At 38.3% G+C, this 25728-nt stretch overlaps 1 protein-coding gene across 2 annotated transcripts in view; it reads left to right on the top strand.

Moving 5' to 3' along the window:
- TLL1 (tolloid like 1) overlaps positions 1 to 25728 on the top strand; it is a 160947-nt gene that overhangs the window by 54895 nt on the left and 80324 nt on the right. For both annotated transcript variants that reach the window (XM_037058344.1, XM_037058345.1), the window contains exon 2: positions 23806 to 23916. In XM_037058344.1, the coding sequence (XP_036914239.1) occupies positions 23806 to 23916 (111 nt within the window). The remainder of the gene's footprint in view (positions 1 to 23805; positions 23917 to 25728) is intronic.

The raw sequence follows: 25728 nt of genomic DNA on the forward strand, positions 1-25728 counted from the left end.
CGGACATTTATAGCTATTTCTTTTATTGCTGCTGCGTATGCACAATATATATTGGCTTCTGCCCATCATAATGTTATTGAGTTTGCGCTATTTCACCTTCCTTATAGGGATTGACTTCTTTATGCTCATGTGTATGTATTTTTAGTAGTTTCAAATAAATTCTTGTTTCAAGTTTTATGGACTCAGCTATTTGAGAATAAGCTGTCTTCTGATACAACTTCACGATAAAAGGATAAAATGCCCCCTGGAAGACATTCAGTGTCTGGAGATGCTCTTATTATTATTGGTGATCTCAATGGTTGATTTTAGGCTATATATTTTGGAGATATATGTTTTAAAATGCACTACATCAAAATTATTTTTGTACATCAAATTGTGTCATCTGTTGTTTTAACAACTCCAAAAGCTATCCAAAGTACTTCATAAAAGCCAAACTCCTCATCTGGTCTCTCTCCAAGGTTATTGCAGGCTCTTCTCTCCTGATTCACAATGCTTCAGTCTCCATGGTCATATTTATGTTCTTCTAACACAGGACACTTTCTGGACTGGGGGCCATTGTGCATGTTCTTCTCTTTGCTTTGAGTATATTTGGCTCATTTACTTAGTTGACTTATTCCTATTATTCAGACTTCAATTTAATATTAACTTCTCAGAGAAGCCTTCTTTATCAATCCCAAATTACCTGTTCCTCCGTGTTGTCTGTCATCATATTATTTATTGACTTGATTATATATATGTTACATTTTATTTCCTTTTTTTATTGTGTATCTTCTGTACCATAAATGGTAGACCTTGAGCATGTGGGATTCATTTCTATTGATTAATAGGAGCCCCTGCATCTAACACCGTGATTAGCACATTATCAACACTCAACAATCTAAGACAGATCAAGATTGAATGATTACGCATATATTTTTTATACAAAGAGAACAGATTATGCAAAGTTCCTGAAGCAGGAAGGAACTTGATGTGTTCTTGAAATTGAAGGAGGACCAGTGTGGCAAGAGCATAATGAGTGGCAAGATGAAAAGGTCTGAATTGAAATGAGTTCAAGTTCACTGCCCATGGAGCCTGGATAGGATGTGGGAAAGAGTAAACTGGCAAAAGGCATTGGGAGGCTCGTGCAGCCTATCGAGGAGAGATGGTGTTTGCACTCCAGTAGTGGTAGTAGAGTGGGTAAGAAAAAGATGGTAGGGATTGAGAGAAGATGATGATGATGCATCTCTGCAGATGTGTAATTTTAGTATTGCTGTCACAAGTTTGAGGGAGGGGAAATCAAAGAATTTTAGATACGCTGTGTTAAAGATATCTGAGATCCAAGTAAAGATGTCAACTTGGCGGTGGATATGTGAGTTTCAAACTCAGAAAAGAAGTTTTAACAAAAACAATGAATTTGGCAGTCTTTGATGTGTAACTATTATTCAGATACATGGAGCTGGATATAACGAATGAGGGGCACTGTTGAGGAGGAAGCAAGTCCAGGGAGGAAGCTTGAGAAATCTTAACATTTCAGAAGCAGAATTTTGCACAGTAGGCAAGTAGACTCAGCAGAAATAGCAAATACTGTAGGAGGAAAGCCAGGATTCTGAGGAGTGGTCTGCCTTGCTGGATGCTACCAATAGACGGACTGAATGATCTGAAATATCATTAATGTTGGCAAAAGAAGTTTTCATGGTACTTTGGGGCAGATGCTTGGCAGGAGTGGATTAAAGAGGCAAGGGGGAGCTTAAGGCAGCATGTATAGACAACTTTTAAAAATTGCTCTGAATGGAAAGCACAGACTAGTACAATAGTACAAGAGGCATTTGGGGTCAAGAAAGGTCTTTAAAAGGGTTGATAGTATCGGAGCCAGTTTGTATGTTTTTTTATAAAAAACATTCTATTTATTTATTTTTAGAGTGAGGGGAAGGGAGGGAGGGAGAGGAAGAGAAACTTCAATGTGTGGTTGCCTCTCTAGTGCCCTCTGCTGGGGACCTGGCCTGCAACCCAGGCATGTGCCCTGACTGGGAATCAAACCAGCAACCCTTTGGTTCACAGGCTGGCGCTCAATCCATTGAGCCACACCAGCCAGAGTACAAATTTGTATGTTGATGGGAGTCATTCAGTAGAAGGAAAGGTTGGTGATTCAGCAGAGCGGGGAAATTGTCTAATAGGGCTCAAGCGATACATATGACAACATCATAAAAGGGGACAGTAGAGGACCTGCATAGTTGTAAAGTATATTTATTTTTGCTGAAGTGGCACAATGATTAATTCTAAGTTGATGGTTTAATGTGAACTGCTGTAAACATCAGAAAACCTGAAAAAAACTATATAAAACCTACATAAAAGACCATGTAAGAGATAGTCTAAAAGTCAAGAGAATATTAAAATGGAATTCTAAAAAGAACATTCAGATACCTGAAAAGAGGGCAGGGAAAGAAAATCAGGGACACAAATGCGGTGGACAGATGCTAAAGCTGGCCCCACAGAGATTCCTGTCCACAGGTTACACACTCAGACACTAATCCCAGCACTGCTATGAGGGGGGATTTGCAGGTGGACTTGGGTTACTAGACAGTTGATCTTAAAATAAGGAGATTATCCCAGATCATTCAGGTGCACCCACCTTAATCACACCAGCTCTTGAAAGCAGAAGGCAGAAGAGTCAGAGAGATGGAGCAGAAAAAGTCAAAGAGAGACTTCAAGTGTGAGAAGAATGTGTGAGAACAACTCAGCTGCTATTGCCGGAGGTTCAAGGTGAAGAGGATGAATGCATGTGACTTTAAGGAGCTTAAAGAGGTTCCTAGGGAAAAGGGGACCTCGGGGACCTCTGCTACATGGCCCCAAGGGAATTAATTCTGCCAGCATCTCAAATGGTCCTGGAAGCTGATTCTTCTCCATATCCTCCAGAAAGAAGCGCAGCCCTGCTGACAGCTCAGTTTCAGCCCCGGGGACACTCTAAGCACAGTTGCCAGCTGGGCCACACTGCACTTGGACTTAGGACCCTTAGCAACCATGAGACAAACAGCATTGTGTTAAGTCCCAGCATTTTCATAATTTGATACGGCAGCCATCAAAAGCAGTATAGATTCTGGTACCTGGGAGTACGGTGCTCCCATAATAAATACCTAAATTGGTAGAAGTGGCTTTGCAATCAGGCTGTGGGCAGAGGCTGAAGTAATTTTGAGGAACATGCTAGAAAAAGCCTAGAACATGATATTAGTAGCACGTGGACATTAAGGGTGCCTCTGGTAAGGTTTTAGATGGGAATGGAGGAGGGACATACTATGGGAAATGGGAGGAATGGAGGTCATTTCTACACAGTGGGGAGCATTTAGCAAAATTGTGTCCTGTGGTTATATGGCAGGCAGAAATTGTAAGTGATGGACTGGAATATTTACTTGAGCTTTCCAAGCAAAATGCATAATTTTCTTGGATGACTGGAAAGATCACAACTGTATACAATTGATCATAACCTGTGCAGAGTAAGGGTGGAGTCTCTTTCACAGATTCGACATGTCTAAAGAGGTAAAATGAAGGTCAAAGGGAAATGTTAAAAGCAGTTATTGTCTGGTCGAGACATAGTGCTGTAAGTATTAGGTTTGGCATCCTAGTTACCAGAGCATGAGGCTGACAACATGAGTGACTTCTACATTTTGACACTTAACCATGGCTTTGGGTAGTACAAGGCCAAGTGTGGGAGGCAGGTCCAAGTGAGTGCGTGTTGTATTCGTCCTTTGCTCTTCACTGTCCTTGCTCAGGTTCTCACCCAACCTGCAGTGTTTGGGGCCCGTGAGGTACACCAGATGGACAGCCTGTGCTTCTCCCATACTCTGGCTCTCCCAAGCTTCCCTTGTCCATCTGGAGTCTGGTTAGTGGTGCCAGCACTGCAGCGCCAGGAGCTAACTTCTACCTGCCTCTCCACTGCTGTGCTCTCCCTGGAGCATCTATTTATATATCGCATCACGCTGCAGCAGCACCCGGCGGGTCCTGTTGTTGTTGCTTTCCATTTCCAACTGCAGTGGTATTTATTCGTCACGAAAGAAACACCTTTGTGACAGGTCATCCATTTGTTCTTTGTCTCTTTTTTTCCCCTACAAATGATAAGAGTGAATTTCACTCGATTTAGTCAAGGACACAGTGCCATTTATACCCTCATGTTTATTTATCAGTAGACCATCATTTCCCTTAGATGTCTTTTTGTAACTTTATTAGGGAGAAGTGTCTCTGAACCGAAAGGTGAACAGAGTCTTTGTGATTGACATAAGTTCCCTTGGAGAATCCTTGTGAGGTTCTAGACCTAAGAAGGGGGTCCCCTGGCAGAATGTCTTGTACTGGTGAGACTATTTTCTCATCATTTTACTTATTATTTTTTGAAGTGATCTTTGTTACCAAACATGAGCGCTCACGTAATGTATCTATTTCAGACTTTGATGCAGAGAATTTTAAATTGGCTACTACATTATGGTTTTGACTTTTAAACTCAAACTTATGTATCTTACATCTTATTTAGGTCTTTATGAGGTTAATGCCCCCAATAATCCCTGGTTGCTTTCCAGGAGTCACTCATCGGATCTGTATTACAAAGCTGTTCCAAAGGGCCATGTAGCATTGCCCAGTGATGGCGGAGGACCCCACAGACTGTGGAGAGAGGAGGGTCCAACACAGGTCTTTGAGTGAGATCAACTATAACTGTGCGTGTGCAATGATCAGAATTCCCACACATTTGAGAGGAGTAGTAAATCCACTTAGAGGGGCCAAGTAGGTTGGAGGATCTTTCAGGATCTGGAAAATATTGGTAGACTCACAAAAAGATACATGGAACAAATTAGGACTATAAACTTAATAATAGTACTGAGAATGGAGGATGGTGGGGGGGGGGGCACCCAGCCAAGCACAGTAGGATGTGACAACAAAAGAAAGAAGTCTGAGATTCTGGGCTTTTAAGATGCAATATTACAAAGGCTGTTACATGAGCATGTATTTGGATTAGTTTCTTCTCACAGTTGTCTTATTGCTACTTTATGTTGGCCATATATTGTGTTTCTTATTTTTTCAGGACAAGTGGAGAAATTATATTCTCCTGATAGCTCAGGGAAGTTGCATTTTGATTCTCTAATTTTAAGAGTTTTATAGTGAACATTGAAGAATAATAAACGAGAAAAGGTAAACCAGGTGGAAAAAAATGCAGAACATTATGGGATGACTAGAAGGATTGCCTTTGTGTGTACTTCATCATATGCTGTGAGGGGTGAAATCTCAATGCAATAGAGTCTCCATCCATACCTGGTAGAGGATACATCTCCACGGTGATGCTCTGAGGTTTACAGTCCACTGCAGCTGTGCATTCAGCATGAAAACAGATGAGGTGAAGAAGTGTGGTTGGGAGAAGTGGAAGGAAATAGCAGTCCTGCAGAACATCACTAAATACCACCAATTACTGAGATAACGTGTGTGAGGCCATATCTTTGTTGAAGTGTATGGTCATTAAGACCTAATAAGAAACATCTCCACGCCAGAATCACAAGATTTTAACCTAAATATGGCAGAGCCCTGCTAAGATTTTACAACCCAGTGGGGAGATATCTTACCATGTATATCAAAATTAGTTAAGTGCTATAAAAGAAAGGTATTAGAAAAGGATTTGTAGTTAAATATTACAATCTCATCTGAGTGCCTGGATTTGAATCTATTCAGTGATTTGCTGGCTCAATTTCCTCATCAGTTTTTCAAAATCTGAGGCCAATAGCTGGACTCCCTTGGAAGTTGTTGGGTAGCAATACCTGTACCATGTAACTTTAGTGCTTGTTACATACAGAAAGTGATGAGAATAGTTACAATGAGATGTTGTGAGGGCAACATTGTAATACACAGAGTATAGGGCATCAAAAGTCTCCGTCTGGGTTGGAAAGTGTCTCTGCCTGTGTGAGTTCTTTGGGCAGGAGGAGCGACGCACCCGACAGCTCTGACTTTAAAGTTGTCGCGCAGATTTGGGCCTGACTTCTGGCCTTGATGCTGCTTACTTTGGACTCTGGTGATTCACTAAACTTCTCTTAGTTTTAGTCTCCTCCTCTGCTGTAATTTGTGCCTCAAAGGGTTGTGGTGTGGGTAGTAAGAGACTCTCTAAATGAAATATAAATAAATCCATTTATCTCAATTACCCTTGCATAATTTGGGGCATATATTTTTTCCTTTTGAATATGTAAAAACCGTGTTGATCGATGTTCCCTAATTGTTTCCATTCAGATCGCTGGGATTTCTAAAACTGCGTTTTTACTTTGCCCATTGTTTGCATGTTAACTTAAAATAATCAAAGTAGTATAAATATATCTGTTTTGTGTTGGGATAGTAGATAGACTCAGAAAAAACTTAATGTTTCCTGATAGAAATGTTTGGGTTATTTTGATGAGGTTATATTTACTTTTAAGAAACTTTACGTATTAAAATCTCTTACAAAATATTTTGTCAACACCATTTACTCTGAAGTCATATTTAGAGCTTTTTAACGCAGGAGAGGGAGATCTGAATCTTGAAGTAAACAGAGGACTCCAACGTGCGTAGTACCTTTGCATCCCCAAACCTTGTGTGAACTGGGCACTTTAATTCTTAGACTGTCAACCAGAGGCTTATTAATTCCTGTAGAATTTTTAATAAGCTTACTTATCAGTTTTACTGATCCATATCAGATTGAATTTGAGAATTAGAAGAAGGCTGAGCAAAGCTTTTGGGAGTAAGTAAACTGTTAGCTGGGGAAGCGACCCCATGTGCAACCGGAGCAGGACGTAGTAAACTTAATGTCAACATAGATGCATATTCTTGCAGATTCCAGTCATCTGTGTTCATAGCGCCTACTATGAGTCACTGAGAAAGAATGTCAGCTACCACTTTCCATAAAGGTAGACATGTGAATTATATTTTATTATGTTGCCATGTAAGAATTTGATGTGGAATGTTCACTTGCCTGGAACACTAAGACGCATTATAGTATTTACAGTGGAAGCATGAAAGATTGGATCTTAGAAAGTACAAGACTGAGAGGAGAGCAACCACAAAGAGTTTGAAAGGAGACAAAGGGGAGAACAAAACCCGTGGTCATGGGACAGCGACAAGATGAGCAAAGGATGAAGCCACACTGTGAGGGCTGGAGGGTTCTCAGCTCTCAGGCCCATCGACATCACCCAGGGGGGGTAATTAAATGCAGGTTTATGGTCCCTATCTTCAGGGAACATATTCCAATTTGAATGGGTGTAACCCATGGCTTGTGCTTTGAGAAACAGTACCAGGGAAGACAAGGCCATTTGTTGAAGGTTCTGTGTGGAAGGGTGATGGTCAAAGCTGTCCAGAAAGATTCATCTGGTGGAGTGGCACATCTCAAGCCAGTGTGAAAGCTGCTGATCAGTTCATCTAGAAGGGGATGAGAGCCTGGCCGGACATGCTGACAGAAGCATTAGGAGTGACGGAGAAGTTACTGGGGGTGTGTGCAGGGCAGAGTCAGCAGAATGTGGTGATTCACTCTCAGTACGGGGTAGATGAGGGAGAGGCCAACAACTGAGTTAACATACAGAGATATCACTGGAAAGGAAAACCATTTTCAAGGCGATGGGTAGACTTTATGTTGGGCTTCTCCTTTATGTGATGGTAGTGAATCTGGTTTCTACTCAAGGTTTATTCATGAATTAATATAACTACATGATAACATGCTTGGATTTGAATTTCACCCCTCACCAAAACTTATTGACAAGTTTGTTTACCTCACTGAATTTCAGTTTTTTCAACCTATAAAAGGGTGATCAATCGATCTACCTCATAGAGTTGTTATGAACAGTAAGTGTAGGCATAGCACTTTTTGCATCCTTTCTCTAAACTGTATACATCAGAGAAGAGCTACTTGTCTTCAGTCTTAAGATTCTGTTTGCAGAACAAGAATTTTAATTCATTTGTGCCTATTGACTTTTCTTGCACAACATGGAACTTGTAAACAAGATGTATCTAAGTTTCTGAGGTTATTTTGACCGTGCTTAAAGAAATATTACATGACTCACCATTGTATCCTATATGTAAGGATCCGTGTACTTCTAAGTGCTTCTAGGCCAGAGGATTTCAAAGTACACTTTTTCTGTGCCCAGTTCCAATTCTGAATTCTTAGCTCCAGTTTCGAATTCATCAGTTCTTGGCTTTAGAACATAGACCAAGCAAGTAACGGTGAAAAACACTACTTTTCACTGCTCTTTCGGGCAGTGGTTACCAATTGCAGGCATAGAGCATACTCACTCTCTTGGGCTATTGGGAAAGGCCCATGTCTGCCCCAGTGGTTGTATTAAATACGTGATGATTCAAATGAACAGAGACCGACTGGCTCTCTCTTAGAGAAACTTCTATGCCCATTTAGCCACACGGATGGCTTAAAAGGGGAAGATAATGAGTTTTGTTTTGGCGATATTTTTTTAAGGAAAAGATTTAAATGGTCATGTTTTTAGCCAAAATGTCATTTTTAAAAAAAAAACAAAAACCATGAGCTGGGAAATGTTACAGTTCATCTCTCAAAAGTCAGCTTTTCTCTCCACGTGACTGAGCCACAACATGATGAGCTGCTCAGGGCCTGGTGACACCTTGGGTGGGGGAAATGCACACTGTGGTTCTGGGAAGTCACTTCCCCTGCTGCCCGGGTGGTGAAAAGAAGAATCTAAATGTGTACAAGTTAAGCCTGGGAGAACCTGGAAGTGTTTTGAGTTTGGCACAATTAAATTTCACATTGAGATGTTTTATGCTTAGCAAAATTCAAAACATATTTTGAGAATGGCTTTGTCCCTTAAGTTTGTACCTCTGGGTATTTAAAGCAATATTTTGATTTCTGGTTCATTTCCAATATTTTATGAGAGATTTCTGATAACCATGGGACCTTCTTCTTTGAACTTGGGAATTCTGTTTTGCCAACATTAAATTGTCTTCCAATCCTGAATGCCTGAGGTCAGTTTGAAATTTTAATTTGTGCCTTGATGATTGGCCAGTTATTCTCAGTCACTACCTGTGTGTTTATGTTTAATGAATTGAAATGCTTAATTAGTCTGTCTTATGATTGGGTATGTAGTTTTCCCTGTATTACAATGTGTTTCAGTTGATATTCATTAAGAGAGAGATCAGGACCCTAAGCCATCTAGCATCAAGACTGTCGATAACTTTTATTTGGTAAAGTTGGAGCGCACAGCATTATAAGTATTTATATGTACACTAATTTTTATAATGCTGCATATATGTTGAATATATTCAAACAGGCTCCAAATTCAGCAATTCTGCTATAAGCCAAGTTCTGAAAAAATATATGGAAAATCTCCTTGAATAGATATGAGTTATGATAGCAGAGAGTATCATAAATTGGTTGTTTTCTTTTTATTTTGGAAATAATCTAATGGAAGCGACGTGGGGGTCTGCTTTTCTCTTCCTGTCACAGACGCGTGGCATTCTTGAGGTCGTGAAAGCAAGCTATAGAGCCTGAGTTCAGAATTATTCATCACTAGTCTTAGAAGGACTTTGTCATATTAAATGCTGAAAACAACTGATCTTTGAAGAATCTTGTCTTGTATATTTTATTATTGCTAGGGCACATTCTTATCATATAAAGTGTATGAGAAATTGTTATTCCTAGATAGAGTTTTACTCTGTGTAATGTTGTATGTATAATTTTACAGGAATCTACAGTTCCCACACAGATTTTCATTCTGCGTAACTCTAAAGGAATTCATTAGCATGAAATGCACCAGCTAAGAAAGATTCTGAATATCTCGTTACTTTATAAGATGTAAACATTGAACTTTTAGTGAGTCTTCTAAAGCCATAGAAGATAACTTTTTTGAGTAAAAATTAAATTGAAAAAGTTTTGGTTTCTGCTTTTGCCTATGAATATTTATAATTAAACCAGTAATTTTTATATGTATTCATTTCTTTTGTGCTTAGAGATACTCTATTCTAGAATTGACATATTTTATTTTATTTTTTAAATATATTTTATTGATTATACCATTACAGTTGTTCTATTCCCCCCCTTCAATCCCCTCCACCCACACCCTCCCTCCCCCACCATTCTCCCCCCTTAGTTTATAACCACGTGTCTCAAGTTCTTTGGATTCTATATTTCCCCCACTATTCTCACCCTCCCCCCTATCTATTTTCTGCCTACCATCTATGCTATTTTCTGGGCCTTCTCCCCCTTTCTCCCCCTCCCACCCCCCTGTTTCTAACCCTCCATGTGTTCTTCATTTCTATGGTTCCACTCCTGATCTAGCTGTCTTCTTGGTTTGCTTTTGTTTTAGGTGTGGTTGTTAATAACTGTGTGTTTGCTGTCCTTTCACTGTTCATCTTTTTCATCTTCTTTTTCTTATATAAGTCCCTTTAGCATTTCATATAATAAGGGCTTGGTGATGATGAACTCCTTGAACTTGACCTTATCTGAGAAGCACTTTATCTGTCCTTCCATTCTAAATGAAAGTTTTGCTGGATAAAGCAATCTTGGCTGTAGGTCTTTGGATTTCATGACTTGGAATACTTCTTTCCAGCCCCTTCTTGCCTGTAAGGTCTCTTTTGAGAAATCCGCTGACAGTCTGATGGGTACTCCTTTGTAGGTGACTGTCCCCTTATCCCTTGCTGCTTCTAGGATTCTCTCCTTCATTTTGGTCTTGGCTAATGTAATTATGATGTGCCTTGGTGTGTTCCTTCTTGGGTCCAACTTCTTTGGCACTCTCTGAGCTTCCTGGATTTCCTGGAAGTCTATTTCCTTTGCCAGACTGGGGAAGTTCTCCTTTATTATTTGTTCAAATACGTTTTCCACTCGTGGCTGTTTCTTTCCCCCTTCTGGTACCCCTATAATCCGGATGTTGGAACGTTTAAAGATGTCCTGGAGGTTCCTAAGCCTCTCCTCATTTTTTTGAATTCTCATTTCTTCATTCCTTTCTGGTGGGATGTTTTGTTCTTCCTTCTGGTCCATTCCATTGATTTGAGTCCCAGTTTCCTTTCCATCACTATTGGTTTCCTGTGCATCTCCCTTCATTTCAATTAGTTTAGCCTTCATATGTTCCTCTAATTTGTGACTATAATCTACCAGTTCTGTGAGCATCCTGATAAATAGTGTCTTGAATTGTGCTTCTGAGAGGCTGGCAATTTCTCGGTCGCTTAGAGTTATTGGCTCTGGGACTTTGAGTTCTTCTTGCGCCATCTTTCGGGTTGTTCGTGCCTGTTCCATAGCAGGATCAGAGCCCTAAAGTGTTCACTAGAACAGGGCAACTAAGTCGCTGGGTTGTGACGCTGTATGTGGGGGCGGGGTCAAAGAGGGACTATGGCGTCCTGTCCACCGCCTGCCGCCCCGGCCCTCACCGGTTGCTGCCGTCACCGGGCCCACGCGTTTCGTCCCACTGCACGCGAGTGTGCCACCGCCGTCAGCCCTCGCCCCCTTGGGCCTGCGTGGTCTGTCTCACTGTGCACGAATACGCGCCCGCGGTCTGCCCCGCACCCCAACTGGTTCCCGTCTGCCTGCGCACCTGGGTCGGGGGCCCTGTCCTGCCCAACCCTGCTCGCTGCTGGCTCCGCCCCTCTTACCGTCCCCGTTGAACGGTTAGATGTAGTCGGACTTCCGTATAATTCAATTTTCTGTCCTTTGGTTGTGTCTTTGTTTCTCCAAACCTTTGTTGTATTCAAACTTGGTTGTGGGAGAAGGCACAGTGTTTCCACCTATGCCTCCATCTTGGCGGAAGTCTAGAATTGACATATTTTAAAAATACCTTAAACATTGTTATTTCTTTAAGAAACCTTCCTCTCTTTGATTTCTAAATGTGCAAAAGAAGGAACACAAACACATTCGCAATGGCTTTAGGAATAATTCAGTGGGAATGCATGACAGTCAACTACATGCTAACAGAAATATTACTAAATATAATATTCTTAAGCAGGTGAGTTCTCTGAGACCTTTAAAGTATGTTACAGACTATCAATTTCTCCTGCCACCAGGCTGTATGAGGTACAACATTTTTTATGCTCCCAAGAAAGCTTTCTAGCTTTCACCTGCAGTTTGTAATGGCTGATAAGTTGCCCTTTGTCTGTTGTTAGCATTTAGCAAGCACCATAGAGTTTAGCATTAGCCACCTTATTTGCTGCCTCAGGGGGACTACTTTCCCTATATTGCACAAAACACGACACATTACACTAAGATGCCTTTTGTCGTCTATCAGCACAAGTGAACAGTTGTATTGTGAGCTCACGCCAGCGGCTGTTTGTGTTCCACCTCCAAACAGTGATGAGGTCCTCATCGACAGCCCCAAATCCTCATCTCTAAAATCTCATTTTAGTGCCTACTTACGTGTACCAATTTGGGCACCAGCTGTCACGGGTTGGTTTACTCGAGATGCAGACTCCGTGATGGAGGTTAGCATATGGGTTTTATTTTTTTTAATTTTGAAAGTATATTTTAGTGATTNTTGTATTGTGAGCTCACGCCAGCGGCTGTTTGTGTTCCACCTCCAAACAGTGATGAGGTCCTCATCGACAGCCCCAAATCCTCATCTCTAAAATCTCATTTTAGTGCCTACTTACGTGTACCAATTTGGGCACCAGCTGTCACGGGTTGGTTTACTCGAGAAGCAGACTCCGTGATGGAGGTTAGCATATGGGTTTTATTTTTTTTTAATTTTGAAAGTATATTTTAGTGATTATGCTACAACAGTTGTTTCACTCCCCCCCTCCTTTATTCCCCTCCACCCTGCATCCCCCCTCCCACCGTCATTCCGCACTCTTCTTAGTTCGTGTCCATGGGTCGCACATACAAGTTCTTTGGCTTCTTCATTTCCTACATTAGTCTTAATCTCTCCCCGTCTATTTTGTACCTACCATTTATGCTTCTTATTCCCTGCACCAGCATGTGGAGTTTATCAAAAAGAATTCTCGGGACCACCATGTATAAAAGCAGAATTGGACAGAGGGAGAGTGGGCTATAATGTAGTGTCCAGTGAAGGTGTCAGACAGCTTTGATGCTAGGGTAACCCATCAGAGATGTCCGAGTTGAGTTGAGGGGCTGTGCCCTTATAGGCCCTCCTCTGCTAGGCATTGGGTGCTAGCTACTTATAGGAAGTGGGTTTGACTATGGCAGCTTTACAGCAACTGGGCCGACAGCTGCAGCCTTTCAGTCAACAACTGTTCAGCCTCTGGGAATAAATTCTTCAACAAGAAGTGGGATCTAGGCAGCCCATTCGAGCACCCTCGGAAACCACTGCAGAAAAGACTGGTAGTATTACCCCACCTCCCATCCCTCTTCGCATTTATAGGGGTAGCAGAAACAGAGAACTTCTAGGCTACTGTGTAGAAAAAAAGTCTACCCTTAAATATAATATCCAGGCCCATTTACAAATAATTCCTGCCAACTATTGAAGGAATAAAGAATCCTATTCTTAGAAACAAGTGACTAGAAAAGAAATAACATTTGCAACTCATTTTATGAAGTTACTATAACTTTGATTCTAAAGCTAGACTATGGAAATAACAGAAAAATAATACAGGCCAATCTCTTTTAAAATCAAAATGCTAAAATCCCAAGTATGAACATAGACTTCTTTGAGCTCAAAAGTATCTGCCAAAATCCTTTGAAAGAAGAGGCAGCAAACTGTACTTAAACAATTAAAATACAATAAAATAATTTAAAAAAGAATTAAATCCTTTAAAAGTGGTAAAATATGAGAAGGCTTCTCTTTAATGGTTGTAAGTCAGACATTCCTGCTCTCAGTGCTTATTTTCAATATTAAATGAGTATGAAACTAAATATCTTTGAAGTGACCATGTTTTATATAGTCGTGAAATTATAATCAAGATCTCAAAAAAATTTTCCTTGTAGATTGACAGTGTGCTTTTAAGATTCATAGTGAAAATCATGTTGCTAAGAACAACTGAGAAAAGTTTTGAAAACTTAGGAGGTTAATCCTATTATATAAAAAGATTTATCATAAAGATATCATTAATAACATAGCAGGGTATTGACCAGTAATTTATCAGTAAAATACAACAGAGGGCCTCAGTGTGTGACCCATAGGACAGAATGGTAGGTGTTTGGAGAAAGTAGGTCCATGCTTTATGCAGGGCTGGGAGGGTTACTTCTCCATGCAGAAGAGAAATTTAATTTTTACCTGTCACAAAACACAGAGTTCAATGTGGACTAATGACATGATGTAAAAAGTAGATGTTTGAATTTAAGAAAATATAGGAAATTATTTTTATAACCTCGAAAATAAAGACCTTTTGCTTAAATATGTCTCAAAATCTCACACAAGTTTTAACATTTAAATGCATTTATATAAATTCAGTCTATTTAATAAACTACGCTCACTAGAAACTAGAAACTACTCTAATGAGAGAAAAATTAGTATCCAGAGTATATAAGAAGCACCTATAGTCAGTCCACATAAAAAACCTCTGAAGAAAAGAACATGCCAAACTACAGAAGCGGACCATTCACACAAAAGAGCAAGAGTTCCAGTCTCACTTGTCACCAGGCAAGGTGTTTTGTAAAATCTCTTTCCTTTTGCAATGGTTGCCAAGCAAATGAGTTGATTTTCTAGCATCCTCCAAAGGTGCTCAGTTTTTTAGTGTTATTAGTGGACTAAAGGACTTAAATATGTTTGATCGTGTGTTTCAGTCCAGCCATGTAGTCCTTATTCTTATCTATGCTCCAACTGTTCTAGTTTTGGCCAGTGGAAGCTTATTCAGTTGTTCCCGAAACCATTAATACAGTGCTTTCCTCTTTGTCACTTGACTGCTTTCTGCTATTGTATCCGGGGCTCATCTTACTCATTTCCTACCTCAGACTTAGATCAGTCATTTCATTCAAAGAACTCTGATTTTTCTACCGGGAAGCTTTCCTGGGAGCAGTGGGCTTTGTTACCTCTGTGTTGGCCATTCATTTTTCTCTAGGCTTTTTTATTGGTCCAAGTTAGGACGTGTGTTTATATTATTTTATTATATTAAAGTTATCATTTTATTGTATTATTTGTCATTATCTGCTGAACTTCTATTTTGAGCATGACGTTATGCTACGTACTGATAATGCAGTTTGGATTTCACATATTTGTGAAACCACATCACATTTGTCTTTGACTTATTTAGCACAATACCTTCTAGTTCCATCTGTGCTGTTGCAAATGGTAAGATCACATTCTTTCATGGCTGAGTAATATTTTATTGTGTATATATGAACCACAATTTCTTTATCCACTTATGTACTGATGGGCACTTGTGTTGCTTCCGTATCTTGGCAATTGGAAATAATGCTGCAGTGAACTTAGGGGTGCATACAAGCTCATGGCTTTTGGATTAGTATTTGGGGTTTCTTCAGATATATGGCCAGAAGTGGAATTGTAGGGCCATAAGGTACTTCTATTTTTTATTTTTTTGGGAAATTCCATACCGTTTTCCACAGTGGCCGCACCAATTTGCATTTGCATCACCAAATGTACAAAATAATAATGAATAGGTCTATGCCACAGATCTTTCATTCTTTTGCTTGTTTTGGTGTGAATAAAGTTCCTTTTAATTGCCCTTCTGACTGTTCGTGGTCTCTGAGACTATGAGCAGAAGAGATAGAAATCAGTGTGTGGAGTCAAGTTTTTAAAATGTCAGTGCATTTTACATTTTGCAAAGTTTATTTCCCTGAGCACATGTTGTTCTGTGGGTTGTTGGTGGGAGATATTAACCAAAGTAAAAGGACTCCAGCCTCTGTCTTGGGCCCAAGAGGAAATCATTTACAATGATGAATAACAACCAAAAAGATTGGAATGCAACATTTTCTCTCAACCTATTGTGACCGTAGACCAAATGAAAATGGAAAAAAGTGGTAAGAAAAGATTCTTCTGTTTGTGTGAAGCAGAGACCAGCCAGTGGACAAAACATAGCTAGAATATAGAAAAAAGTAAATATGCAGGAACAGTTTTACTTCCAGGAGAACATCAAGATTACTCCAAGAGCTAGTGTCAATATTTAGGGAAAAAAGCAAACTTTTAATATAAGAAGTACTGGGGCTGACTGCTACACTGGCCACAAATGTAAACATTAAGGGAAGAAGAAAAACAAGTGTTTGCTCTGTCGTTACAAGATGTATGACATGGGAAATATAAATCAAACAAATTTGCTAGTGGTTGAATATAGTATATTCATTATTTACATGGTATAAGAAAGGCAGTTTTAAAAAACTTATGAACTACAGTATTTCATTTAATTAAAGATTGTGACAGAAAATATTAGGCTGATCAAAAAAAGTTTAATATTTATTTGTACATTTCTTGATCAAAGTTCTTTTCTGTCAGTGTTTTTGCTTTTGAGACAAAGAGCTCAAAATGAATATTTGTGGTATGGGTGATATTTTAAAAATGTTCTGAGAAATCCTATCCACAGGCATTGTGGGCTATAAATGCAGATTGATATGGTATTTCAATGGATCTTTTGTTATGGGAAAGTTTTTGTTTTCTGACTTAAAAAGAAAGCTATGTTTATTTGAAATTTAACATTGAATCATATTGCTTTTGGAATTAAAAATTTAACATTTAATCAATTGCTTTTGAAACAGAAAAAAAGATTCCAAAGAAACAATTTGCTGCTTGTGTTCTGTGTTCAGAATCTATTGATCAATCTAGATTAATCTTGAAATTTGTTAATAGCGTAAAAAATGACTTTATTGTCAAATGCCTCCATATTCTGGAGGACTATGGAGTATATGCATGTTTATTTGTTCTGTGTTTCAGATTGAACATTTGCTTTCGTATTGAGATTGTGTTTTATTTCTTGTTCAGGATGCAATCGAAGAAGACTGCTCAACTCTAGCGGCAGTTTTGTGCTCTTTGAAGAGACCTCTAAATTTGGAGCATGTTTGGACGGTGTACTTATTTACTTACCTTAATAGCCCGATCCAAACAGTATCTACCATTTTATGTTGCACCCAAAAAACACCTCCTTGCTCCAAAAAGCTTTGGTAGATGAACACGTCTTGTTTTACAGTAGCTAGAGAAGAGTCATGTTACTCAGAAGCGCCTTTCAGTTCTGTTTATGAGGGAAAGAGGAGTAACACGTTTTATTTAACTCATCATTTGTGGTTAACAACGTGCACATTTTTTAGGATAGTGTACGTGATTTTCTTCAGTTTACCTGATAGACTACGGTGGAAGTGAAAATGCAGTTCTTGGAAAATAGCCCTATAAAATATTTAAATAAAGCATTGTATGGGAGGCTTTCTTAATGAATGACAGCTAAAATAATTGGACTGCAAATACTTTTTTATTGTTAGAAATTTAAAAAATATATACTAAATGAAAAACATTCTTATCTTTTTTTTAAAGATTTTATTTAATCAGTGTATGGTTGCTTCTTGGGTGCCCCCTACTGGGGACCTGGCTCACAACCCAGGCATGTGCCCTGACTGGGAATCAAACCAGTGACCCTTTGATTCTCAGGCCAACACTCAGTCCACTGAGTCTCACCAGCCACGGCCTTATCCTTGTTTTTTGGAAAAGTATTTCTGAGGGTCTATATAAAAATATATCTTTATTTATTTTTGTGTTGTTTCAAGAGTTTTTAAAATTTTAGATCATTGTTTCCCACAGTTGGAACTTAAATTAAATTTCACATATGTCATCTTGGGGGGAAAATTATTCTGCACATATGAAATGCCACCAAGAAATTATTTTCTCTTTTAAGTAGTATAACATTGTCTCCAAAATGTATATATTAGAAATTTTGCCAAAACTTACTTTTCCTTGGGAATTTGCTTAGAGGTTGTCAATCATGTAAAAATAGTTGACTTTCGAGCCTTCCTGTTGCCCTTGTCTGAGGACATGTTCACTCGGCCTTTACTGGAGGCTAGAGCAGGCCTTCACATGACATCATTCTTCCTCCCTAAATCCAATATCAATAAAAGCAGAAAGGTTAAGCTCTATATGGAAAACACTGTAATAAGAAAGTGCCCTGGGCTGTTGTTGTATCTTTGAGCTGTCTCTCCAAATCCCATAAATCTCAAGATAACTGATCTGTTAGTTCAGTCACATACTTTCTGAGCACATCACTGTGGGGTTTAGTGGACCCATTTTCCATAACAACACTTAATACATACTATGGAAATATAAAAGAAATGTGGCTGCCTTTTAATTGTTTTTGTTAAAAACTATACAGCTGTAATCTACTCTAGACTCCAAGAATTTGAAGTACTCTTTCTCTGGAATGGTTGAATATCTAGTATTTTGGATATTAAGGCAAATTTGTGAAGTATGTAGCAAGCCTACCCTCCTTTTTGGCTTTATACAACTTATACCCCTTTCTATGGTATTTTTCTCATGTGCGTGTTTTTTATGCCTCAGAACAAATATCGAGGACTTAACTGTGTGTCAGACCCCCTGGTAGTGAGGGTTTAACGATAGCAACACACTTCCTGTGCTCAGTATTTTGAAACTTAGATTGAGGAATCGGTGATTGAAATGCAGTAAGAAATCTTTTGTGTTGCCTTATGACAGAGAGAAGCATAGGCAGGGTGTGGAAGCAGATGAGACACCTAATGGTTAGTTGGGAATGTGGGGCTGCTGGGGGGGCTTTCTGTAGGTGGTGCCAGAGGAGACTCTTACCACTGGTCTATCAAAGTGTGCTCTGAAGCATTGCAGTAACCAGACACCAGGTCTCTTAGCAATAAGTCAAGGAAATACTTTCAAATTTTCTAGGGTATTTGGTTTGCAAGTGTTTTCTCCTGGGCAGACTGAAGAAAGGCAAGAATAGTGGGTCTTTACTTTGTGTGATCTACTGGTGACCTCTGCAAAACATGTGGGGACTGTGTTTGTAAACTGCTGTATAATAACGCATACAAACTCTGAGGAAATCACAGACTCGCAGCCCCCATGAAGCTGGTCCCTGGACCACAGCCTCAAAACTGGACATAAGTAGAACAGACATGATTTAAAGTTTGACAGACACACTGCCAGCATCATACTCAACAGGCAAAAACGACACGTGTCCCCCTTAAGAGCAGGAAGAATGGGGACGTCGGCTTACCTCTCTTATTCAACATGGTACTGGGAGTCCTCGGCATAGCAATCAGACAAGAAGATATAAAGGACATCTGAATTGGAAAGGAAGAACTAAAACTGTCTTTATTTGCAGATGACATGATACTGCACATAGAAAACACCAAAGATTCCACCAAGAAATACTGGATGGAACTGTTAAATGAATTCAGCAAAGTAGCAAGATACAAAATTAATATCCAGAAATCAGTTGCATTTTTATATGCTAATAATGAACTAACAGAAAGGGAAATTAAGAAAACAATCCCATTCATAATCACTACAAAAAGAATAAGTTACCTAGGAATGACCTAATCAAGGATGTAAAATACCGTGTTTGGAAAATTATAAGACACTGAAGAAAGAAATACAGGAAGGTACATAAGTGGAAGCACATACTGTGTTCTTGGATAGGAAGAATTAACATCACTAAAATGTCCATGCTACCCAAACTACTCTGTAGATTCAATGCAATTCCTTTCAAGATTCTAGTGACGAATTTCACAAAAAGAACAAATATTTCAAAAACTTACATGAAACCACAAATGGCCCCATGTAGCAACAGCTACCCCAAGAAAGAAGAACAAAGTTGGAAGAATCATGTTACCTGATATCAAATATACTAAAAGGCCATAGTAATCAAAACAGCATGGTACTGGCATAAAAACAGACACATAGATCAATGGAACAGGATAGGGAGCCCTTTATAGAAAATTAATATTTGACAGAGGAACCAAGCATATGCAATGGGCTAAAGACAGTTTATTCAGTAAATGGTGTTGGGAAAATTGGACAGATACATGCAGAAAAATGAAACTGGACCATCTTCTTATACAGCACACATTAAGTTCAAAGTGGACCAAAGACTTAAATGTTAGATCTAAAACCATAACCTAACCTAAAAATCCTAAAAGAAAACATAAGCAGCAAAATCTTGGACATTGTTCATAACAGTGTATCATCAGATATATCTCTCCAGGCAAAGGAAACAAAAGAAAAAATAAACAAGTGGGACTATACCAAACTAAAAAGATTTTTCACAACAAAGGAAGTCATCAACCAAATAAAAAGACAATCCAAAGAATAGGAAAACATATTCCTCAATATATCTGATAAGGGATTAATATCCAAAATTTATAAAGAACTTATAAAACTCATGACAAAAAACCAAATAGCCCAATTAAAAATGGGCAAAGGACCTGAATAGTCACTTCTCCAAGAGGACATAGAGATAGCCCAATAGACATGAAAAGAAGCTCAACATCACTAATCATCTAATCATCAGAGAAATGCAAATTAAGACTACAATGAGATACCATCTCACACCTGTAAGAATGCCTATCATCAATAAATCGCCAAACAACAAGTGGTGGTGAGGATGTGGAGAAAGGTGAACCCTTTGCCCTGTTGGTGGGAATGCAGACTGGTGTAGCCACTGTGGAAAGCAGTATGGAGATAACTCAAAAATTAAAAATGGATCTGCCTTTTGACCCAGCAGTCCCACTTCTGGAAATATATCCAAAGGAACTCATGACAGTAATTTGAAAGAACATAAGCACCCCTATGATCATTGCAATGTTATATACAATTGCCAAGATATGGAAGCAGCCTAAGTGTCCATCACGAGATGAGTGGATAAAACAATTATGGGACATTTACACAGTGGAATACTACTTGGCCACGGAAAAGAAAATTTTACCATTTGTGACAGTATGGATTGGCCTTGAGAACATTATGCTAGGTGAAATAAGCCAGTCAGAGAAAGGCCAATGCCATATGATTTCACTCATATGTGGAATTTAAGGAACAAAGTGAACTAACAAGGAAGATGGAGACAGACTCAGGTGGAGAGCAGGATGACGGCTAGACGGGGGCGGGGAGGTAAGGGAGTGGGAGGATTGTGCAAAAGGGAAAAAGGACTGTGGACATGGACAACCATGTGGTGATTGCTGGGGGCACGGGGTATGAGGGGGTTAAATGATAATGGAAAAAAATACAATGAAGGTTAAATTAAAAAAATAAGGGTGTAAGGAATCACAATCTTGGACTGTGTATTCTCACCATACATACTCTTTAATAAAAGGTGTTTAGTCTGTCTCCTATAATAAAAGAGCTCTGTCTTTCTTGGTCTCTGATGAAAATTTTTTTGGTAGTATGATGAATGCAAATAGCCTTCAGGAGAAAAATGAAACCAGTGGTTTTCCATGTAGTTTAACAATTGTTCTTCTTGACATTTTATTTTGACCTATTGTTTAGCTCCCAGCGCATTTTTGACCATAGGAATCCAAGTGGAATTCCAGATAGAAAATATTCTAAATGCACATGAGCGTTTCCCCAGTGTTTTCCTCTACAATCATTTCTTACATTGCTTTTAGTTCTGCGATCACTAACCTCAAATTACCATGTTAAATGGGACTGAGTGTGTTAATTCATAGTTTTAAAACTTTTTCTATCTTGTTTTTTTAATGCAAAATAAATAGAAAATAAATAGAAAAACAAAGATCTCCAAAGTGCACTTGAGACTTACAGATATTTCGGAGCCTAAATAACAAATGTATATTAGATTATCATACAAATTGAAATTCATATTAACATAAATCACCATGATCCAGTGTGTGTTATACCAATGCCTGAGTAAATATTTAACATGCAGAAATAGGACACCTTGATTTAACTGGTGGGATGAATTAAGGAAACCTTCAAATGTGTGAAATATAAAGAAAGAAAGAGTATGTTTAAAACTATGTGATAGGTTGAAAATTCTAACCTATTTTCTTCGATCAATAATGTTAAGATTTTTTGAGTTATAGTATTTTATTTTATTTTTAATTGTTATTCAATTATAGTTGTCCCAATTTCCCCCCCTTGCTCTCCCTGCCCTGCTCACCTCCCCTGCCCCTTGATTTAAAGATACATAAGGCTTACAATCTATCAAATCTGCACTCTACACGTAAATGCGTTGGCTTAGTCCCTCACTCCTGCTTGTTCTCAAAGAAATATTTCGTCTTCTCCTGAAGCAATTTGTGGTATATTCAGATCCACCAAGCTATTCTGAAGCTATTAGATCAGAAAAAATAGCAATAAATTAAAAATGGGCTTATATACTCTACAGTTTTGTCTCTTTGGAAGAATCCTCTGGCCTTGTGCCTTTTGTTCTCCCCAGAAGTGATGTTTTTGCTTCTGTGAAGTGCTGTATCCTTGGATTGCTGTTCTGTGTTTGATGTAATCTGTCAAGACTTGACTCCTATTGCATGTGACGAGTCATTACAAGAAAATAAAAATCCAAAACACATTTGAGTTTTATTTTACTGTACTACTTTTATTATATAAATGTAGTACTGACAAGTTGTGTTTTGTTTGGTTGGGTGCCTCAGCTTCCAAGTCAACTAGCTGATTCAGATGGGCATAAAAGTTTATTCGTGCAGGAAAAAAAACCCCAACACTAATAAAGATGATTACAATGATAATTACTTGTAGTGATGGGAGCTTGTTAAAAATGTAGGATTTGAGGCCCCTCTCCAGACCTGCTAAATCAGAACCTGCATTTTAACCAGGTCCACTGGTTTGCATTGTGATCCAATGCAAATTAACCCTGGAGTAGCATCTTCTGAGCGTCTCCAGCCTCCTCCCCGAACTAAGAAAGAAGGAGCCAGGCTGATTGTCAGTCAGTCAGACCCAGCCAGAATCCACAACTGTTTGCTTAATAAGGACACACGATGGAAGATTTAAATAATTTGCAAGCTGGGATTTACCTGCAAGTGTGGTAAAATCTTGAAAGGAAAAAAAAAGACGATGCAAAATGTACTTCTATGAAAACTAACAAGCCTTTTATGTAATTGCAAAATATTATACTTAGGCAGGTCATCTACTTCTTGGGATGTCTGGCTTTAGGGGCGGTGATGCATTGGAGGTTTCTACTGCCTGTCTGTGAAGCAGCTGATTAGAATCTGGATTCAATTTTAGGTATCAGGACCGCCCTCTTAACCAGGGCTATAAACTGTTTTACAGACTTTTCATTACTTGTTTCTATGACAGTAAAAGTAGGAAGCATCTCCTTTTCTTCTATGCTGCCATTCCATTGGCCTGAGGACAGAAAAGAGGGGCTATTGAGAGAATTCTAACTCTAATAAGATTTTTGTGTATGTTGAATTGATAACCTATGTTGAGCTAATTTTTATTTTCTTCCTTTCCGGATTTACAACATAAACCCAACCTCTTCTTATCTCATGACGTTTTTTTTTATGTGGGAACTAATCTGGGTAAATAATTCTATATGATAAGCCTTCCATGAAAGCCTAAAGCACTGGGTGGCTATCAGGATTCAAGTTTAAGTTTCATGAAATAACTAATTTTATAAGTTTTTATAGCTAAAATATATAAATATGAAGGTTCGAATCTAGTAAAGGACAGTGATTTGAAAAGCATGGGTTTTGTCACTTCCTAAATTTTTCATGCATTTTTCCTACTCTTCTGGTTTTGCAGAAGAGAAAGCTAAAGCAAATTTTTAGAAAGGAAATTTGTAAACCTGTATCAAGAAGCAAATATCCCAGCATTTTCAAGGCATTTGTCAACGTTTTATTTTCTCATGATTAATTTATTCCTTCTCTTAAGTTTTCTGTTTCCTTAAATTATTGTATTTTGATGTCTGGTAGTGCTAAGGGATCAAAAGGGCATTTTTTGTTATGCTGGTTTTCTAATGAGCCTTGTTCCATTGCTTTTGCTTTTAACTATTCTACATTTTAATTGAGCGTTTCTTTTTTAGCTGTGTTTTGGGGTGATATTGCCTTAGACGATGAAGAGTTAAATATCTTTCAAATTGATAGGACAATCGACCTTACACAGAACCCTTTTGGAAAAGTTGGACATACCACAGGTATGGTTGATTATTTGATTTCATTTGCATTCATTTCAAAGAAAATATAGTCTTGAAATGCTATAGATACTTTTTGGATCATTTTTAGTATCTCTGTAATCAACTTTGATTTCCTAGACACAAATGAGCCTATGAAGAAATTTAAGATCTGTTCATAGCTTTTATTTTATGACTTTATTTAACCAACAGGTTGTGGTGTTTACTGTGTGCCAGGCCTGGTTTCAGTGCAATGGACATAGTGACTCTTTGAATCCTTGTAACAACCCCAAGAAGGTTGAAACAAAGATCATTGTGACTTACCAGTGAGGAGAAGAAGGTTCAGAAGGTTGTAGAGTTTGCTTATCATCACATAGCCTGGAAGGTCTGAGTTGGGACGGAAGTTCAGTTCTGAGGAAGGCCGAACTTCACACTCTGGAGCGTTGTCTTCAGTTACCTCCCATTTGCAGTTGCAAATATTGAATTGCAACATGTAAATTATTCATAGAGTAATTATACACAAACTTATTTGGAAAAATTCACCTACCTGCTTATATAGCTTTTACAAAAACCCAGAAGATAATTTCAATTATAGTGTTTTGACATTGTGCCTGTGTGAGTCTTGTAATATTTAAAAGGTGGCTTGGGTTTTCATTTTGAAATATTTTTATTAAAATTATAAAATTCTTTATATTGGTATGATTTTATTTTGTATTCTTTTTTGGAGAAAATTGTGACATTAAAATTCTTTTGGTAGTTGAAACTAGAAAGTTTATTCAGTGTTACGCTTTTTGATCTCATTGAAATTGTCTTTATACTCAATACTGTATTGTCTTCTGTTCTATGGAAGATAAACTATATAATTTATTTATGGCATTTAGCAGACAAATGTTGATAGGGTAGTGTAAGAGATACCAACAGAGTGGTATCCCACTTACATATTCTATAATTGTTAAATTTACCATATTTGCTCTGTGTGTGCATACATACATTAAGTGTATATAAAACATTTTATAGTTAATTGCAAAGAACATAACATTCTGATATCAAGTAGGTTAGCATGCACTTCTAAGGAATAAGCGTACTGTTCTATATAATCAAAATACCACTAGCACAAGTAAGATGTTTATACCAGATAGTAAAATGAAGGCTTATTTAAAATAACTGACACACACTACTTTAAAAGAGGATGCTCCAGCCTCTGATATATGTAGTGGTGGCCTTTTCTGAAACGCAGGGCAAATACAGGGGGAACGCGGCATCACGTTGTAGTCACAGATGGTTCATTCCTGTAGGACACGGGCATTGGCAGCTCTCCAACTGTTGTCTTGCACTTAATGTGGCCACAGAGACAATGGATGTGGGACAAGAGAGCAATGACACAACTCAGCAAATCACAGGTTTATTGTGTGACATCTCGTTTTTTATTTCTGTTTTCATTAGCTTTAAGCTTTATTCAGGTCATTTCTTTAACCCATTCTCCCCCTTTGTTTTGGGACCATTCATTTTCTGTGATTAAAAAAGTTTCAGAGTATTTAATATGTAGTTATTTTGTAGTATTTAATTTTGTTATTTCATATGTAATTAAGCCCTGAAATAGTAATAGCTGGAAGAAAAATACCGTTATTTTAGATAAGTAGCATAAACCGGGTCATACAGTCAATCATAAAAAAATATTCTAAATTTCTACATGAAAGGTACACATGTTTGAAAGGAACTTGCATTATCCAGTTGAATTTCAATGAGAAAGTGTCCTGTTTTAGAGTTTTACTTTATCTTTGCTTTTTCTTCTCATTTTGTGCTGAGTTGATTATATTTCTTATTTCTTAACTTCAG

The sequence above is a fragment of the Sturnira hondurensis genome, unplaced genomic scaffold (genome assembly GCF_014824575.4).
Source record: "Sturnira hondurensis isolate 20B ecotype Veracruz unplaced genomic scaffold, ASM1482457v3 Scaffold0010128, whole genome shotgun sequence".
Taxonomy (NCBI): Eukaryota; Metazoa; Chordata; class Mammalia; order Chiroptera; family Phyllostomidae; genus Sturnira; species Sturnira hondurensis.